The sequence below is a fragment of the Mustela erminea genome, chromosome 3, assembly GCF_009829155.1.
Source record: "Mustela erminea isolate mMusErm1 chromosome 3, mMusErm1.Pri, whole genome shotgun sequence".
In the NCBI taxonomy this organism is placed as follows: Eukaryota; Metazoa; Chordata; class Mammalia; order Carnivora; family Mustelidae; genus Mustela; species Mustela erminea.
Window position 1 is genome coordinate 87,328,516 of NC_045616.1, and position 20,340 is coordinate 87,348,855.

The window sequence follows — 20,340 nt, forward strand, 5'->3', positions numbered from 1 at the left end:
AAGGCAGAAGAGTTCATGACTTGCCTGGGATATGGCCATGAATTAGTGGCAGGGTCACCAGGTCCAGGTCTGCCCCCTATCCTGCCTCTCCATGCACATGTCACTTGTCCCTGGGCTCTAACAGTTTGTGTCCCTCCAGAAATACCAGTGAGGCGCATAGAATGCCCTGTTTGTTCACTTATAGGAGCAGGTCCTTCCCCTCACATCAGCTGGTTGGGTATGAACTTCTTGGGCTCTTGGGCAGGGTTTAGGGGGATCAAAGATGAGCGGGTTGAGGCCCTGTTCTCGACGTGAGCTCACAGTGGGACTGTGATAGTAAGGTATGAACAGGAACCGTGGAGCACCAACATAGGGGGACAGCCCTGAGGTCACACCCCCAGGCCACCAGAGAGAGTCTAGCTAGATCTGTCACAAGTCTGGGTAGTTTTCTGGTTCTATTGAGTCCCTTGTGCCAAAGGTCAATGTTTAGCTCAGCAGGAGCCTGATTTAAGGCATAAACTGGGAACTTGCTAGAAATGCAAATTCTGGGGTCTCACCTCTGGCCTACCGAAACAGAAACTGCAGGGTTGGGGGGCCAGTATGTGTATTTTAGCAAATCCTCTAGTTGACTGTGATGATGCTAAAGTATGGGAACCACGGATGGAGCTGGGTGGCTAGCCTCCTGGAGCAGAGCCACCCCGGAGGGAAACTGTTGGGCCCACGGGTGTTGAACCAATGTATCAATGCCAGGCTTCATGCTTGGGGGCTATAGGCTATCCTTGGGAAATGGGTCACCCACCGCCTTGTGGGCCAAGGTAGTTGTGGACAGACCAAACTACTGTTGCAAGAATGCCCCCGGCCAGGACTGACACAGAATAGAGATGAGAGACTCATTCCCATCAGAGCAATCTGGGAAGCTTCCTGGAAGAGGTGGGGTTTCAGTAGACTTTGAAAGATTAAAAGGAGGAAGGCTCTGAAGAGCTGGGCCTTTGGGCTAAGGAAACCCCTTGAACAAATGTGCAGAACAGAGGATACTGGGAAATAACATAGAGTCCTGAGGATATGCCACCCTACATGGTGTATGGGAGGGAGAGACCAGGAGGGCCCAGCAGTGGGTTCGCTGAAGGTAAGGCTGGGGAGTTTAGACTTATCTGAAATAGTCTTATCTGCAGCTTCTGGGGCAGTCAGGTGAGGTTGGATCTGAGCTCATGGTACAGTCCCTTCACTGTACAAATGGGGGAAAATGAGGCCCCGAGAGAGAAGTCCGCACCCCAATGAGGCGAAGAGTTTGGTGGCTTCAGGCCAAGAGGGAGAGCAACAGCTTTGTGAGGTGCCACCCTCTCCCTGGCCCGCTGTGGCCTCATGTCTCCATGCTCACCTATGGTGATCCAGTCAGAAAGAATTTCTCATAGTTCCTGGAGTGTGCTGTGGTCTCCTGCCCCAGTCCCTTGAACCTTTCATTCCCTTTGCCTGGAGCACCATTTCCCTTCTTCGGCCTAACTCCTGTCATCCTTCAGCTTTGCTTTCTCCACAGAACACATCCTGCCCCAAGATGAGGAGGGAGGGAGACGGGCAGCCTCTCTGTTTGCCCCCAGCACCTCCCCGTCACAGTGCCCATCCAAGTCAGCGGACTCTGTGTCTGCTGCGTGGGCCAAGTCAGCGGACTCTCCCCCAGGGCCAAGATCACGTCAGCTTGACCCTCAGCACAGGACATATGCCAAGTGTCCAGTTCATACCCGAGTGCAGGAATGAAGGAGAACATTCCCGAGCCCTTTCACTCCTGTACAAGGAGACCCTTCCGGCCCCTCTCTTATTTGAGGGCAGCCTCCCACCTGTGGCCAGGGGCCCCTCAGTGGTTGGGCAGCTTGGTGGGCCGAGCAAGTATAGTCCTTGGTGTAGTCCCCACCTCATCACCTGCTCTGCTATCCTAGGGCAGACACTTGTCTGGGCTGAGGGGGAAGGAGAGGGCAGAGTCAGGGAGCAGTGTTGGGTGGGAAAGGGCTCTAAGATGGGCTACAGAGGGACCCCATGCTCCCCCTGAGTGCTTGCAGCAGCCTCGTTCAGGGCCACTGTGAATCACCAGCAGTCACAGTAGGCCCTACGTCATTCATTCACTCATTCGGCCCGCGAGCACCTGCTCGGTGCCAGATGCCAGGGATAGAGCGAGTCTCCAACAGGGTAGGAGATGCTGGGGGAGCCTGTGTGAGGCGGAGATTGCTCCTGGCTGGGTGGTTTAGAGGAGGACAGTGGCTCCCGGGGAGAACCTTAGGCTTCTAGATTAAGAAGAGCAGCCAGTTAGGGAGCTCTCTATTCCCAGTACTGTGCTGTGCACTTCTTGAGAGACTTGAACCCCATTTCTTTCCAGCCGCAGTCCCAAGAGGTAGGCGGGAGGGTACCTTTTTCATAGACAAGGAAATAAAGGCTCGGAGAGGCTGAGTCACTTTACTAGCTACACAAGACACTGGGCAGAGCCAGGACGTAACCGAGACCAGTGTGACCCCATGGCTGTGTGTCTGACACTCTGAGCTGTGCTTGTGGCGGGGGTATGGGATGGTGGGGGAGAAGCAGAGGGCGCGGAGGCAGGCGGAGCAGAGAATAGGCATATTTGGGGAGCGGCCAGTGATTTGGTTTGCCTGGAATATACCATTTCTGAAGAGAAGTGGTGAAGGAAAAGCACACAGGTGTGTATGGGAAGGGGGCCCACACGCTGACCCAGCAAGCTTCCCCCAAAGGGAGGGCAGGCAGATAGCCTTTCTTCTACAGACATCATGGAGCCAAGGCAGGTTTTGGAATGGTAAAGAGGCCCACCATAGAGGTGACTATGTCCACTCTTAGTAGATTGGTACTGGGGCTGGTGGGAGCTGAAGCAGGACCAGGTAGACGAGGAAGGGTGAGGAGGATAAGAGGCTTGGTGGACGGCGAATGGTCTTAGCCTGTGGGGAAAGTCAAGAGAAACACAGTTGTCACAGATGACAAGTTGTCACAGATGACTGGAAGAGACCTAGGAGAAAGCGTGGTCCTGGGAGAGATGGGAAACTTGTTTCCCACATGCTCTGTTTGAGCCAGTGACTATCCAGAGAGTTGCTCATTTTGGGGTGAGTCCCTTCCAAACCCCCCTCTCTCATTAGCCTGGACCACAGGCCCTGCATCTCAGCCCTCCAAGACCCCAGAGTGCCTATCACAGGCTCTCCAGGCATGTGGATGGACTTGCAAGGGAGGCGGCTGGGCCTTGGTGACCCCCCGGCCTGCACCCACTGTGGTATCTGCCTTTGCCGAGTGCATGGGCCCATCTGTGCCTTTCTTGGATCATGCCTACCAGGACCTTTCCCCTGAAAGCCAGTGTTTCTTAGAATTCTTTTTATTTCATCTTCAAAAATCCCCATCCTGTGTCTATTTGCTTTAATACAAAGATGTTGCTTTTTCTTACTAATGAGCCTGGCAGAGCCCTCAGAAAGCGGCCCTGAGATCAGCCTGCGACTTTGCGGGTGTCCCAGTCTGAGAAGTTGGTCTGTGAGCTGCCTCCCCTCTCTCTACCCCCACTCCACTTCCTTGTGACCTAGAGCTTCAGAAACATCTTTCTCCAGCCAGGCTGAGGAGGTGGGAAGGGCAGGCCCTTCCTGAAGGGGATCGGGGCCCTGGGATCTCCTCCTTGGCTCTCACCCTGGGTTCCCTGAGCAAGGGGCGGCCCCGTGGAGCAGCTGCAGGCGCCCCCACCCCCCACCCCACGGCTTCTGGGTTGGGCCCAGCACTTGGGCCCAGAGCCCAGCCTTCCCCAGTGGGGAGATTAAACAGTTTGGGCACATGTAAAGGCCTTCCAGGGATGTCGTCTCTGCTCTGTCCGTCCTTCTGCCCCCAGCAGTGGAAGGGGTGACAATGGTAAGAAACTTCCATCTCCTCCACAGAGAGCTTTCTCTTCCTCCCTTCTTCTAAAGCGGGCAGGAAGCAGTTTACAGATGAGTCAGCTGCGGCCCAGAGAGGCTAAATCACTCACCTAAGGGCAGAAGCTAGAAAATCGGGAGACGGGGACAAAGAGCTGAGGTGCAGTGTCCCCAGCTGCCACCCTTTCCTCTGTTGATGTGCCAGCTCTGGGTGTCTGGGGCCTGCGCCCCAAGGACTGGGAAGAACCCAGAGAGACCTCATGTCTGTGCGGAGTAGCAGACGCTGCTCCACAATGGATGCCTCCGCCCTGTGACCCTGTGCAGTGTCCCCCAGACGTCAGTGACATCCCTTCAGTCCCCCATCTCTACTGTTCACGTGCCCGCGTCGCAGCCCATACGAGGAACTGCGGCACGTACCTGCCTGACTCCAGGAGCTAACCATTTCTGCCTTGGCAGGACCCCAAGGAAGCCAGTGTCGCTGGCAGCGGGGAGCGGAGGTGGCCATAGCATTGGCCCTCAGGGTCAGGCCAGGCTTGTTATAGGGTTTGGGTGTCAGTGGATGGGAGCTTCTGGGTGGGCAGGAGAACCTCTAAGGCAGGAATGGTTTCTGTGGGTATTGGAGCTCCCAAGTTCTCTCTCCTCCTCCCCCTTCCCTCCCCCTTCCTCTGTACCCACCTTCCTGGAGCAGGGTCTGCCTCCCCTCTTAGCTCCCGTCCCCAGCTGGCCCTGGCCTCTGTCCTCTACCTTGTAGCTGTGGTGCCAGGTGTAGAGCTAAAAGCCCAACAGGTCTGGGCTGCTTCTCACCGATGCAGGGAAATGGTCCCATGTGAGGCTCGGTCCCCTGCCAGTGTCAGCAGAACCCTGAATGGTAGGCAGAGCCCGAGCCAAGGGTGGGTGCCATGTTGCCTTGCTCAGCACCGTATCCCTGATGTCAGGTGGGGGCCTGGTACATCAGAAGGATTGTTGGAGGTGGATATTTGTTGGATGATTGTGAGAATAGGGCAGGGCAAGCCCAGGCATCAGGCTGAGGAAATGCGGCTGAGGAGGGTGGGGGGAAAGCCAGGAGGCCTGGCAAGGTGTAATCGGCCTTTAGGAGGCCTGGCCCCGTGAGTCTGAATAACTCTTCTGCAGGCCATGGGGAGGGTACCTTGCTGCCCGTTTCACAGAGAAGGCCTCTGTGCCCACTTAAACCAGCTGTGTTTTCAGTTGTTCTTTTCTTTCCCATTTGAACTTGGAGTCTGTAATTAACCTCCGATAGGCTGCAGTCACTTTATGGGTAGGAGAGGGGTGGGGAGGGGGCGAGCCTGGAGCCCGCCAGCAGCATGCCGGTGGGAGACTTTGATGCCAGGCAGGCTGGCCGCCTTGTCTCCAGGAGTTGCCCTGCAAAGGGGACTGCTCAGCCTTAGTCATGAAGGGAGGATCATTAACCCTTTCAAGAGTCCACTGCCCCTGGCCCCTGGTTGCTGGGAGGGAGGCCGGGCCAGGTCCTCCCCAGCTGGGCTGCCTGGCTCTGTCCTGGGCGTCTGTCTTGCTCTCAGATCTCAACAGGCTCCGCGCCCACCGCCCACTGCCGAGAGGAATGAGGTCAAGCTGCTGGCAGCAGCGGTACCTCCTGGCCTCAGGGCCGGGATGTGGGAAAGGAGCAGCCCTGGTTGTTCTTGCTATTGTTATCTTCAGCAGGATGCTTGGTGGGGATTCCCTCTCAGACAGATACAGCCTAGATGCCCTGGCTTGGCATCAGGGGATAAGGAAGCAGGAGCCACCGGACACCCCATGGGGAGCCCAGCTTGCGACAACTGTGGAGGTCTGTCTGAAGGTTTACAGGACCTATCTCCAAGGGAGAGTTTCTGTGGTAATCTGGGTCATCCTTTATAGATCTTCCTCATAGTGTTATAGAGCTGCCAAAAGAGAGGTCCCCAGGAACCCCCTCCAGAGAGCCCTAGTCCTGCTGCTCAGGTGGGCACTGTGCCAGGATGAAGGGAGCTAGATGGCTGAGGAGCTCTCGGGGAGCGGGGTTGCTCAACAGAGAGGACTGGGTCTGAGGAGGAGACCTGAGGGGAGGTAAAGGGAGGGTTGCCCAACAGCCACCCAGGCCATCATCTTGCTGCATGCCTTTCCACCTGTGGGGAAGGAGCAGCCACAGACAAGCAGGGTATCAGTGACAGTCATGGGACCCCCTTCTCATGTGCACAGATCTTCCTCTTCCTTCTGCTTGACATCTCGCACCTGGGTTCTCTCCTGTGTGCTGAGGGGCCTTTGTGAGTCCCTTCTCTGTGTGGGGAGATACAGACCCTCCAGACTGGGGCTCTTCACTTTGGCTACGAAGCTGAATTTGTAGAGAAGTTTATTGCAGTCTTGTTAATATTAGATGATGTTAGAGACGACCTAACCAATTCATTGGAATGATGAGACAGGATATGGACATTAAAATGATTTAGATTTGTATTTCTAGATTCAGGAGAACGTTTTTACAATATATTTACTAAAGGGTAGGATATAAAACATTTTAGAAAAGCCTTGCAGGAGACATTTGAAAATGTTGACAGTGTTTCCCCCCCACCACCACCCCCCATGGTAACTGGATTTAAATGTGCTTTTTCCTGACTTGTATAATTTTTCTACAACAAAAATGTATTTCTTATGTAACAAAACAGTAACAGAGAGGGACAAACTAAACTCCTTGAGGGGTGGGAGAGGCTGCATCATACATGGCCAGATCATTTCTGTCTGGGACAAAGCACTGAACCTGGCATACAGTAGGCACTCAGTAAATGCATGTCAACTGACTTGCGGCGAACTTCTGCCCACTAGGGTTGATCCAGCTCTTGTCCTGACAAATCCCTCCATCCCAGGAAGCCTGTTCCTCTGCTTGTTTTACCTCTGCCCCAAGACACTCGTGGGACATGGTACAGTGATCTTCATGCCTCACACTAGCATTACATTCTGGGCCCTGGCCCATCAAAGAGACCCAGACAATCCCAGACCCAGCTCAGAGAGAGTACCCCGGCAGAAGTCAAAGAGCTGGACTGCTCACATCTTAGGATCTGTAAGCACCATCTCCACATCCTCAAAGGTCTGCTGTCCGGGGTGTCCCCAGGGGCTGGTACTGGATCCAGTGGCTGGGAGCCACTGTGGGAGAAGTCATGGTGGCTCAGCATGTAAGAATGACCTTAAAATGCACAGAGTAAGGTCAGGTCATTCCCCGACTTATAAGCCTCTGAGGTCTTCCCACCCCACCTACCAGACCAATCCGGGCCATCCTGGGGAGCTTGTCTGTACCCTTCACATAGAAAGCCTAAGGAGGCTCTGGGCCCAGAAGTGAGGGTGCTGAGGTCCTCTGGGTATTGTTGTGACTGCCACCTCAAGGGTCTTCTCTTTCTTGCTCCCTGAGACACTTCCGCTCCCCCTCAAGGGACTTGCCTGATACAAAACAAAAACAAAAAAACAAACCAAAAAAACCCACCAAAACAACAACAAAAACACACAGCCTATTCTCAGTCCTATTCCCTTTCAAAAAGCCTGTGTTTGGCTTTCAGAGAGCTGTGAACTTAGATTTCTGTGAACAGAGACCAAGACTAGACACTGTTAGAGCGGGAGGCATGGTTTTTAGTATCTTAGATGAGTCTGGCGAGAGGAACTGTTAATAGATGCAAAAGAAGACTTTGTAAAGAACATGGCATGATTCAAATGTATGGTTATTTTTATTTTTTCATCCTTTAGGCCAGTCCTGTTGAATAGGAATATAATGCAACACAAATATGTAATTTAAACTTTTCTAGTAAGCACATAAGTGGAAAAAAGAAGAAGAAAAAGAAGAAGAAGAAAGAAAGAAAGAAAGGAAGGAAGGAAGGAAGGAAGGAAGGAAGGAAGAAAGAGAGAAAGAGAGAAAGAAAGAAAAAAGGGGCAAAACATCCAGATTTCTTGCCCTGGCTCACACAGCTCCACATCTATCACTGGGCCTACCCCTCCAGGCTCCCCTCACACTCCCACTGCCTTCTAGAATCTTCCAGCCACATGAGCCTCTTTTAGCCCTTGAGCTCACCAAGCTCATTCTCACCTCAAGGCCTTTATCTAGCTGCTTATTACTGCCTCATAGTCCCTATTGATCATTTGCTCTTGTCTCTCCTCACTAAAACTCAGGTTCTCTAAGAGCAGGAATCTTATCTGTCTTCTTCACTACTGTATACTCTGGGTCCACAACAGTGCCCGGCATGCCATAGGTTGAATGAATGAACAAACGAGGAACAAGTAAATCAGGTGGGGTTGTTCTGAAGTGAGTGAGGAGACGATCAAGAAATGGCTATCAGGTCACACAGAATTCTCCCTACACAGAGTGTGATCTGAAATGCAGTCCCGGATTTCCCTTTGGTCACAGGGAATGCCTCTGGAGCCCCCGTCTCCTCAGGCCCCCTAACATGGGCTTATGCCTGCTGTGTCTGGGATCAGCCTGTATGTCCGCACTCCCTCCCCATCACTGCCACCATGAGCAGTGGCCCCCGGCTCGGTGCATAGTATCATACCAGGACTCATGTCAGGAAACAAGGTAGTAGAGTGACCACCATTTCTTCCACCTGGTGGGTGGAGGGCAGGAGGCCCCCTTGTGTCAGAACTGCAAGAAAGGTCAACACTCCCCATGCAGTGGGGGTAGGTACCCTAGAAATTGAGAAGAGCACTGTCCCCAGTTCATGATGAGGAGGAGACTAGTTGGAGGTCACCAATTAACCAAGAGGTTGTTAGATCACTAGGTATCAACCCAACTTTAGAGAAAAGCCACCCATGAAGAGGTTTTTATTGGTCGTTGAGCCAGTCATTGAGCTATATACTGACAAGAAGTGTGCATTCCTTTATGTTATATATGTTTCTAAAGCTCACACACCCAGACCCGCTTTTACAGGTTCTGCTTCAGAACATCTAGATGTTCCAGGCACCTACAGAAGTTTTTAAAGCTTCCTTTGTGGTTCTCAGTAGCATCTAAGGTTAAGAACTATTGATAAGGAGGGGTGCCTGGGTGGCTCAGCCAGTTAAGCGGCTGCCTTTGGCTCGGGTCATGATCTCAAGATCCTGGGATCGAGCCCCACATCTGGCTCCTTGCTCCGCAGGGAGCCTGCTTCTCCCTCTGCCTGCTTGTGCTTGCTCTTGTTCTGATAAATAAAATTTTAAAAAAGCAAACAAAAGGAAGAACTATTGATAAGAAGTAACTAGGGACCCCAGAGCAAGCAGATGAAGGAGAGAGTGGTGTAGGTAAAGGACAAGGATACTGACGCGGGACGTCAGTCACACTTAGGTTAATACACATAAAACCTCTGGGTGTCCAAAAACATACCCCCAAATCAGCATTGAAAACTGTAAGCAGCAGGTAATTGGGGAAAATATAGAGAGCAGAAGGTTAATAGCCTTAATATTTACAAAAAAAAAAAAAAAAAAAACCCTTATGGATCACTAAGATGAGCACCCAGTAGAGAAACAGTACAGACATGAACAGACAGTTCAAATAGAAGAAATACAATGAGCCAATACATTTATGAAAAGTGGTCAGCCTCCCCAGGAATCAAATAAACGCAAACTACAACAACAAAGAGACGTTATCTTTTGCCTAGCTAATTGGCGAAGATTAAATATGTGATAACACCTCATGTTAGTGAAGGTGTGGAAAAAACAGGCACTGCCATTCACGGGTGGGAGTGCAGACTGGTGCAACCTTTTCCAGAAGGCAATTTGGCACCGTTGAAAGCTGAGGAAGATCGCATGCCCTTTTGATGCAGCCATTCCCCTTTTAGGAAGAGTGCCCTAGGAAATTATTGTGGATGGTAATAAACAGTAATAGCTAACCTTTGCTAAATGCTCTGTGCAAGCCAGAGTTTACATGCGTTGTCTCGTGCACTGCTCACAGCCATCCTCCTGTGAGAGAAGAGCTATTATTATCACCAGTATTTCCGAGGTGAGGAAACCGAGGCACAGAAGGATTAGGTCAGTGACCCGAGGACACTAAGCTAATGAATAGCGAAGCCTGGATTTGAATCTGGACGGTCTGAGTCAAGAGCCACACTGCCCCTCCGGCAGGACACGCCGGATGTGTGCGAAGGGTGAGCGCTGCGTGCACATGACAGGCACGCTGCATATATATGCTGGGCAGGGCTGGGCCCATTTATAATGAGGTGGCAGTGGGGAGAAAACACGCTGAATATGCCAGGATCGGAATTGGTTCTGTCAACTGGTTCTGATTCTGGGGCTGATAAAGGAATAGTATGCAACCATGAAAAATAAGAAATGTGTGTGTGTGTGTGTGTGTGTGTGTGTGTGTGTGTACACTTGGGGCTTATGCATATACATAGAAGGTCTACTGAAATGATAGAAATGCAACTGATAATATCGGTTGCCTCCTGCAAAGGCCCCAATGTGACTGTGGTCAGAAGTTAGAGGGAGACTGGTTTCTCAAGCCTTATACCCTTCTTATACCTACTTCTTGAATTTTGAATTCTTTGAAGATATTATCGAAAGGTGTATTTATGTGTACTCGCACCCATAAGTTATGTTACAGAGCTTTTCCACGTGACTTTATTTCCTTGAAATGCTACCACAGGTTCTGAGGAAACCTGTGGAAATTTGAGGAAAAAGGTTCTAAAACCCTTGCTTGGGGAATCATCCCAAAGTCAGCGATGATACGTCTTTAACTCTGTTCCCCACCATTCCCCAAACTGGTTTGCTCATGGAACCCTTTTCTCAAGTAACGTCTATTATCATCTCTCTGGATATTCACGTCCTGTAAAATTTGGTTTGGGAAATGCTGTCATTACTAGTTAATGCCAAGCTCAAAGGTTTACATTTCTTTCATTAAACAAAAGAAATATGTTACCAATGCTGAGCCCCTTTATTTACACTGCATGTGTACGTGCGTGTACCGTACTTCTGAGTACCAGGATGGTGGATGATTTTGTTTTCTTTTATCTGTCTGTATTTTTAAGTTTTCTAAAATGAACAGAATCCTTTCACAAGCACTGTATAATATCATGTTTGAAGCTTCTGGAGCCCTTTCTCCTGCTCTCGCCACCCGAGCACCCCACTCCCATCTCCTGCCTGCTTACAAGCAGCCGTTCAGGGGTAGGTTCAGTGTGGGAGCCCTAGCAAAAGCCAGGCCCTCTTGGCTGCCTTCATCCAGAGTTGGCCGAGACGGGACCATTCGGTCCCCAGACAGCTCCCTGGCCCAACAGACCCTGGTTTCTGCTATTGGAGGAATTTCAGTTATGTTCTCTGTTCCCCAAAAAGAGACACAGGCTGCAAAAGCAGACACAGCCCACTCTGGGCCTGACGTGCTGCAAACGCAGATACCTGGGCTTCCGTCCCAGGTCTGTGGCTGCCTGGCTGCCTGGCTGTGTGACCTGGGGCAAGTTTCTTAACCTCTGAGTCTCATCTTCCCCATTGATGTCTGCAATGACCCTTGCCTCACAGAGCTTAGGGACTGAATGAGAGCATGCAGAAGGCATTGTGTAACCTATAAAGGACTGTCCTGGTGGAAATTATTACATACCTCAGCAGAGAACACAGGCTGGCCCTTACCTTCCTGAGAACAGAGAACTTCCCCCACCCCCCTTTTTTAGGTTATTGTGTGGAGGGGAGTGAGGAGATGAGGCATGGGAGATCTGGGCTAGTAGAAATAGAATCCTGTGTAAGAAAAGTAGGAGAAGCCTCTCGGCTTGGCATTTGCAGGCCTGAAGCCCTAGTTGGGCTGGTGTCCCCCCAGTGGAGCCCCAGGCCTTCTCCCCCAGACCCCTGCTCACCTGCCTTCCTATCCCTTCTAGCACTTTACACATTCTTCCACTCTTAGCTCAGGCCACTCTTCCCCCAGCCTGCATTGGGGTCACTCCTCTTGGTTTCAGCACCTCCAGGCCTCCGTGTAGCATGCAATGATGTTAGTGCCAGATTGTAGCTCTCCTGCCGACCTGAACTTTCTGGGGGCAGGAACTCTGTCCTCTTGGTCCTCCTGTGTCCTCCAGACCCAACATAGACCTGGGCATCTGGGATAGGAGTTAGAGCATGAGCCCCAAAGTCAAGGGCACCTGGATTCGAATCCCAGTGCACCCTGAGAAAGTGGCTGCACCATTCTGAGCCTTAGTTTTCCCCATCTGTAAAGGGATTTCATCCCTGCAGTGAGGCCATGGATTTTTTTCATAAGCTAATGTATAGAAAGCTCCTAGTGTCATTCCAGGCATGAAGGAAGCCCCATAGGTCATAGCCACACTGACATCATTGCAGACCCTCTGTGACTGCTGACTGAAGAAGAAATAACCCCGTGCCCTCCCTCCACTGCACACGCCTGGCAATGCGTCCTACCTCTATACTGACCTTCCTGCCTTGTTCCCCACAGCCACCCGGCCCAAGCTGAAGAAGATGAAAAGCCAGACGGGGCAGGTGGGTGAGAAGCAGTCACTGAAGTGCGAGGCCGCAGCGGGCAACCCTCAGCCCTCCTACCGCTGGTTCAAGGATGGCAAGGAGCTCAACCGCAGCCGCGACATTCGCATCAAGTACGGCAATGGCAGGTGAGGGACGCACCTCTCTCCCTCCTCCCTGAAAAGGGGGGGCTAGTTCCTGTCCCCCTTCCTGACCACACCCATTCCTCCCTGCACCTCTGGGTCCCTTTGGTTATGGTGGCCCAGTGTCCTGCAGGATATAGATGCTTAATGGGAAGGTCTCTGGATGGTTGAAGGCAATTTGATCATCAAATACAGCTTTCCCTGTGGAAGTCCCCTCTTGGCCCTAAAACTTCTCAAAGGGTCTGCCTTCGGGCCTAAAAGCCCACCATTTGACAATGTTTGGTGGGAGATGACTCCAGGATGCATCTGGGAAGTCACGAGAGAGGACTTCAGCCTTCCTCTACCACCAACTCTCTCTCATCACTTCCCTTATGAAAGCGTTCCCTCCCATCACCGTGCCTGTCCCTCCCCCAGTTGCTGCCCTTCCTGCTTCTCCCCTCCACCATTACACAGGGTCCGCTGACTCCTCCCTGTCGTCATCCACGGCTCTCTGCCCTGCTGGTCTCTGCCCTCTAATGACACCCCTCCGCTGCCCGCTGCCCGTGGCTGTGGCTCTTGAGAGACCCTGGCAACCTCAGAGCTTCATAGCCCCGGGCATCCAGGCCTCTCTGCAGCCACTGGCCTGGGGCCACTGTCTCTGTGTCCCCTCCCTTCTTCTGGAACTTTTGTGCTTGTAACCACTCCAGCAGTGCTAGAACTTTCCTGTCTTGGGGGCTTCCCTTCTCTGCTCCCTCCCCCTCCACTTGTGGGTAATTTCACCCTCTTCTAGCTGATAAGATTGTCTTTAGTGCTGCCAGCTACGCACTAGCTCCCGGCAGGGATATGTCCCCAGACAGCTCTGAGCCATATGCCCCAGTCTAGCCTCTCCCTGGCATGCTTTCTAGCCCTGCCGCACCCTCCTGTCTCCCCTCTCAGCGGTGGCAGAACCAGACGGCCTACAGCCTGGCATCAGCCCCCATGACATCCCCGCCATCAGAAGACACCCTGCCTTCTGCCTCTGCCCCGCATGTTCTTATCTGCCCTCCTGACTCCAGCTGCTTTTCCTCTGCTGTCCCACTCTTGGCCATTCCCACTCTTCCTGGGCCGCAGGTCCCTTTGTGAGTTCGCTGTACGTAACATGTGCATATGGGACATCAGCTGCAAGCCAGGTCCTCTGCCAGGGGCTGGGCTTACCCCAGAAACTAAATTTGGTCCCTCCCTTCCCTCACAGAGCTTCTAGTCTAGCTTATAGATACAATACAGAAGGTGGTGGATGCCTCCACCCTTTCTTAAAAAAAAAAAAAGTGCCTTATCCACCCAGTTTTGCCGACTGTTCTAGAGGCCTGCCAATCCCTGTGATCCTGGCAGGGGAGATCTTTCTAACATAGACGTATATCCCCTCTTCCTCTGAGTCACTGCCATGCTGTTCCCCAACCCCTCAGTGTTCCTGATCCCTGGTCTGTTCCTTTCATGATCCCAGACTTGGGCCCAAGCTGTTCCCCATGCTAGCAGCTCCCTGCTGCCCTAGCAAAGCTCTCCAGGCCCAGATTAAATGTATTCTCTGGAATACCTTCCTGAACCCTCCAGGCAGCTCCTATGGTCCCACTCACAGTGCCTTGGACATGGTTCCGTTGCATTTCGGAGGAGGTTGTCTGTCCCTGGAGCATGAGAGGGCCTCGGAGGCTGGATGCCGCCCATGCACACCCTTCTGCCCTGTGTGGCCTGGCAGACATCTGCATTCAGTGTTGAATTAATGAAACTCTTGCAGGACTAGCTCTCTACTCCTGGGTATAGGGTGACACTGGGACTACACAGGGCACCCTCCTTGGGTTGACCTAGACTTTGAGCCAGTTGCTGTCATGGTTAAGCCTCAGTCTCACCTGACAAATGGGTTACCTGGTCCAGAAACAGGGCCTGGTCAGGTCTTTCTCTCCTGGGTACTGGGGATCCCTAGGAGCCTGGAGTGTCCCCGCCACTCTCTTCCTATTAGGGCCTGGTCCCATTTGCTGCACCCCTGAAACTTCCTCCATCCACCTATCCAGCCCCTGGTTTCCCAGCAGTGAGTTGATAGGGTGGACAAGTGAGCCATGATAGAGGACTTCGGATTCCCTTGCGGCGGCCAAGAAGGCTGCCATCTCCACACACACACACTTCACCTGGCTCGGCAGGTGCTGGCGGAATCTTCTCTTTCCTTCCACCCACGCTACAGCTTGCTCTCTGGCCATCCTAGCACTCCATCTGCCCGGCCATGCTCCCTCTTGACCTGGCCCTCGGTCTGCCGAGGCCGCCTCCCCCAGCAGGGGCTGCCATTCCCTGGGGCTGCCACACTGAGGTGTCTCGCCCAAGCCACCCCATGCCAGAAGAGAACCAGCTGCCCCAAGCCCCAAGCACGGGGCCCTCCCCTGCAGAACCACATGTTCCCTTATTTATGAGGGGCAAGCTGGAACAGGCCCCTCAGGCAGGCAGCGGGAGGTAGGCCCCAAGGAAAATGCATGGACAGGCAGAGGATGCAGCTGCCCAGATGCCACCCCTGCCAGCAGGAACCTGGCTGAGGAAGCTGGGGAGGGGCAGCCGTTGCAGGGCCAGGCCTCAGTTAGTGTGGCAAGTGGGCATCAGGCCCACCAGGAAGATGGGAGAGAGTCCCGGACACTCAGGCTTTCCAACCAGAGCTAGGAGCGACAAGAGAAGGTAGCAGCCCCCACTCCTTCAGGCCTGAGAGTCCCAGAGAGCCCCTTCCCTGCAGCTCTGACCCCAGGATCTCTTCTGCAAGTCTATCCCAGCCCCGCCCCCGGCACTGGCCAGATCACCACCTGGCTGAGAAACAAAGGTGCCTACAGCCAGCAAACCGAGGCCCCATGGTTTCTGTCCACTCTTACCCCTTGCCAGCTCCTCAGAGGAGAGGGCCTCTCCCCAAGCCCTGGACTGACTTTCCACCGGTCTCACACACCATAGGTGGGAAGACCTTCCTTCCATTTCCAGCCTTTATCCCTCCAGATATCTGCAAGCCTAACTCCACCTTTCCTGCTACCTGGGATGTGGTATAAGGGGAGCACCTGTGAATTCAGCTGCGGGGGATGAGGGTGGCTCTGTGTCCCCCTCCCTTGACCCTGTGACCCTCAGGGGGTCCCCTGCTCTTAGCTCCTCTAGTGTCAGGGAATTGCTGGCCAAGAAATGAGAGAAGCCTGGTCCTGGCACTGCCAGGCTTCGTGGCATCAGATTAGGCTGAAGCCAGGAAGGAGATGCTGTTTTAGCCAGGGGGACCTCCGGGAATCTGTTTAATGAGGAGAATAAACTTGAATTGACAGAAGAGGGTTGGAGACAGATACCAGCAGGTCAAGGAGATAGAGACTGGCTTGTGCTGGGGAGGGCTGAAGGGATGCAGCAGTCAGACAGCTGTGGCTGAAACATTAGTGAAGACATCGCCAGAGCAACAGGGCCTGTTGACAAGAGCACCCCATGGACCGTCCTTTGGAGGATCTTGGAGTAAGGAGGTCTGGGAAGAGCCCCCCAACCTGGCTCGAGGCAGCAGTGAGCTGGGAAACAGGTTCCCAAAGCACAGCCCCAGTGGGGATAGGGGCCAGTCCTCTGGCTCCCACACCCACAGCACAGCCTTGCCTCCCCTGTCCTCCTGTCACTGTCATGGCTCTATTTTTTGTCCCTGGGCTTAGGGCAACAGCAGCTGGACCACCCTACCTCCTGTTCCACCACCCCTCCAACACACTACACATATTCTGGGAATCTGGTGTCTTACTTTGGGACTAAAAAGAGGAGGTTACATCATGTAAAGAAGTTTTCATGCTACTTCTTGTTCCCCCTGGGGCCCAGGCTTGAGTACTGAGATTTATCCAGAGCTCACAGGGGCCCCTGAATAGCACTGGGGCAGAGGGAAGGACGGGAGGTGTGAGTAGACCCCCCTCAGAGGCCAAGCATCCCGGGGCAGGTACAGAGAAACCCTGGGAAGGAAGGAGAGGATTGGCAGGGTCTTTGGAAAGAAGAAAAGAACTAGGGCCTGGTGCCCTCAAGTCACTTACAGCCCAGAGTCCCTGCCCAGGTCTGGCCCCGCAACTCTCAGCATGCAGGGACAGGGTGCAAAGCCCTTCATGGAGGGGGCTAGGCCCCCAGCCTCTGGCCCTGGAGGTAGTCCATGGGCCCCTGAGGGACCCATGTCCTCACCAACTCCAGCTCCTCATCCAGCTCTGCTTCTGCCTTGCCAGGTCTCCTTGCACAAGTCCAGAAGCCCCTTTAGGACTGCTTTCCCATCTGTACTGCCTGTCCATCTCCAGGTTAGCCAGGAGGATCAAGTCAGGCCATCTGGAGCAGGAACTATTTGTTTCCCTGAGAGATCCAAGCTTCCAGCACACAGAAGTCAGAAGTTAAAGCCCCTGGGAGAAGCCACAGAGTACCCCGAGTGGCAGGGCTAAGGTGAAGGGCGGGGAGCCACGGGTTGGAACTAGGAGGCTGGGCAGGTGCCATGCAAGCCCGTTAGCTCAGGGGCCCTGCCCAGGTCCCTGGGAACAGGCCTTCCGTATCTAGAGCGGCGGGCTGCCACTTCGAAGGGAAGGCTGAGGTAACTGGTGAGGCAGTGGCTGCCCTGTTTTGAGGGGGACACTGAGCCTGGGAAGGGACGCTGAAAGGAGAGAGGTAGCCACATGACTTCCTTAAGAGACCCCCACCTTCCTCCCCCTGAAAAAGGCTCCAAAGAAGGTCTAGCCCTGGAAAAGTGGACAGGAGGATTCACAGATTAAGAAAATACGTGCAGCTTCTAGCTCTACCCCATGCTCTCCTGAGCCCCCCAGGTCTCCCTCCAGCTCAGGGGACTCAGCATTCCACCTGGAGCCCAAAATCTACTTCTGGTCCCCCCTGCGCAGCCGCTGTGGCTCTGTGGGGAGAGGTGACCGCTGGGTGACCGCTGGAGAGCCCCAGCCAGCCTGGGCCTTGGCTCACGTCTCTCCCTCTCTCATCCCCTCCCTAACCAGAAAGAACTCACGACTACAGTTCAACAAGGTGAAGGTGGAGGACGCTGGGGAGTATGTCTGCGAGGCTGAGAACATCCTGGGGAAGGACACAGTCCGTGGCCGGCTCCATGTCAACAGCGGTAGGTGGCCCCCCAACAAAGGGAGGGGTTCTGCAGGGGTTTGGTTCGGCAAGCCTGTTGCCCCCCCAGCCCTTGGGAGGCCCGCACATGATCTGTCTTGCACTTGACTCCCCTCCCTCCTTCTGCTGCCATATCAAGCCCCGAGATCTGGGCCGATTCAGAGAAATGCAGTCGAAGCATAAATGTTTAGCTTTGTTATCTGGGCCTGGAAGAGCCGCCAGCTCTCATTTTAAATATCCTGAAAACTAAATATTTTGAAATCAAGAGGTGGGGGTGGGGGACGGATATTTTTAGAAGGCAATTATGGGAGGCTGGGCTGCCAAGAGCGGGGCTCCAGGGAAAGGCAGGCCCTGGGCGTGTGGGAGCTGACTGCCTGTTGCTTTGCTGGGCACCAGGGTGCAGGCAGCCGTCTCCCCGGGGCCATGGCCAGGAGGCTGGCCTGTGTCGGCCCCTGCGGGCAGCCTCATTCAGGGACAGCAGACCCTTCTCCCACAGACTGGCTTCTCCCTTAAGAACATGCAAGGTCTGAAGCCCACAGCATCCACAGCACCCCTAGCTCCCCACCCCAACCATGGCAGCCCCAGTGTCGGATGCAAGCAGGCTGCTTTCCCTTGGCTGGAATGTGGCCAGAGCTGCCTGTCCCCAGGCTGCACGCCTCCACTCCAGCCCGGGAACTCCAAATCCCACAGATCGCTTTCCTCTTCCCAACACCCACACATTGAGCATACTGTTTTGGCTACCTGGTTCTTTGGGTTCACTTCCAGTCCTGCCCCGTCACTCTGACGCTGCAGCTGCCTTTGCCTGCCTGTACTTCTACCAGACAGCCCTCCAGGACTTCCAACCATCCAGCATTATCTAAGGAGAATGTGGGAGTTCCCTGCCCCGGGACCCTCAGTGCAAAACCTGGGGCAGACCCTGTCTGTCTGTTCTGTACTGGGAGGGGTCTCTGTGTTCTCCCAGCCCCTTAGGCTCCTCGTCTCCCTTGCTGCCCTGTCTTAAAGGTCCAAGCCTCCAAGTCAGACCTCCTGGTCTGCCTTCTTTCTGGGTCTTTCTCACATCTATACCTCCCACTCCAACCCTAACCCTCAGAGACAACCCGGCCCAGGTTTCAGCTCTATTCACCTAACCTGGAGCAATGGCCTCTTTTAAGGTGCTTTCGTCTTGTCATGCCCTTACCCCTGAAATGCCACAGAACGAGGCTTCGACCCACTGCCCAGAGCACCCCAGTGTGGCCCCAACGATCTTTCCAGCCCTGTGTCAGTCCCGTACAGTCTGTTCTCGCCCTTCCTCTCATTCCGTCTCTCCTAGGCCGCCATCCTCCCCGACCCCTCCATCCCACCACAGTGTCCTTCCCCGCTCGGGGCCGGCTCCCAGGCCACTGCTTGGCCAACTGCAGTCTTGCATAATTCCTGAAGTCTGTTAGATTGGTCTTCACATCTCATCCTCTTGCTGCACTTTCTGTGCAAGTGTGACCTCCGCAGTGGAATTGTGAGCCAGGACCAGGGAGAGCGGCGATGATGTCTTCTCCGCAGGACTTAGTGAGAGCTGCTGTTGACGCAGAGTAGGCTCCATGCCACATTCTACGCCATCTCTCGAGCCCTGACAGACCCAGGGTGTAGCTCATAATTTAGGAGACTGAAGCTCAAAGAGCTTCATTCTGCCACACGTCTAAGTGATGATTAAGCAGAGATCTATACAATGTAAAAGTAGTTAGCAAACACTGAGACCGTGAGCTCTGGGGGGCTGTGTCTCACCTGATTGCCACTCTAGCTCAGGGCCTAATACAGTGCCTGGCTCATAGTAGGCACTTGGTAAATAATACAGAAAAGGACTTAAAACCTGCTCCAAGGCCTTTACTGACTCCCACCTGGGCACCCCCTCCCCATTCCTCCCCACCTGTCCCAAGCCCAGGAAAATGGACCGTGCTAGGGGGCCAGCACCTGTCACCTCCGGCCATAGTGAGCAGACATTCTTAGATCCACTTTGGGCTTGAGTTTGTCTAATTCAAGATTTTTCTTGGTTAGAACAGAGTGGGGGAGCACCCACTCAGTCGGTAGAACATGCAACTCTTGATCTCAGGGTTGTGAGTTTGTTGGGGGTAGAGATCACTTATGGAAAAAAAAAAAAAAAAAAACAACAACCTGACAAGCCCCTAATTTAAAACTACCTTAAGGAATGTATGTATTGATTTATAAAATGGAGAAATCCCGATGTAGAACCGGGCCCAGACACAACAGAATCCACACGGTCTGTTGTCCTCATTCTCTCCTTCTGTAAAATGGGCTTCTCCCATGTTTGAGGAGCAGATAGGGAAGAAGAGGCCATGGCCTCAGATGGCTCCCGGTTTTACACCGCCCCGTCTCCTACCCAGGGAAAAAGAGACAGCTTTTGTCTGCGTCACTGACTTGATCCGTGGATCCTGCAGGGTTTCATGGGCCCCACTCAACCCAGCCACTGTCCTCGGGGGATCGGGGAAGCATCCCACCAGCCTTGCATGTGTGCAGGGTGTTGGGGGATAGAGAGCAGAGTCTGTGACTTATGGCCCTGCCCCAACTACATGGGGGCACATTTCTGAGAGGAGTGCTGGCAGCAGGGGAAGGGGACAGGGCTGTTGGACCAAAAAGCAGAGTAGCAGCCTCACTCCCGTGCTGGGCTTGGGGAAAGAGGCTGGAGAGCATTGGAAGACCCCTCAGATAGGCCGCAGCCTGGCGACATGCAGGAGCTCCCGTCTGCCCTCAGCAGCCCATGTTCCTGTCAGTTAGGGAGGCGGCCAGTGGAGGTTTGCCCTGGGCACTGGAGGACTGCCCCCAGGGTTCCTTGCCTCTCCTCCCTCCAGCTCCGCATGAGAGCAGCAGGGCTGAGCCACAGACTCCAGAGCTCT

At 53.7% G+C, this 20,340-nt stretch overlaps 1 protein-coding gene across 1 annotated transcript in view; it reads left to right on the plus strand.

Moving 5' to 3' along the window:
- Positions 1 to 20,340, plus strand: part of NRG2 (neuregulin 2) — a 175,680-nt gene that overhangs the window by 128,087 nt on the left and 27,253 nt on the right. The window contains 2 exon segments of the mRNA XM_032336550.1: positions 12,220 to 12,391; positions 17,341 to 17,459. Coding sequence (XP_032192441.1) covers positions 12,220 to 12,391; positions 17,341 to 17,459 — 291 coding nt within the window.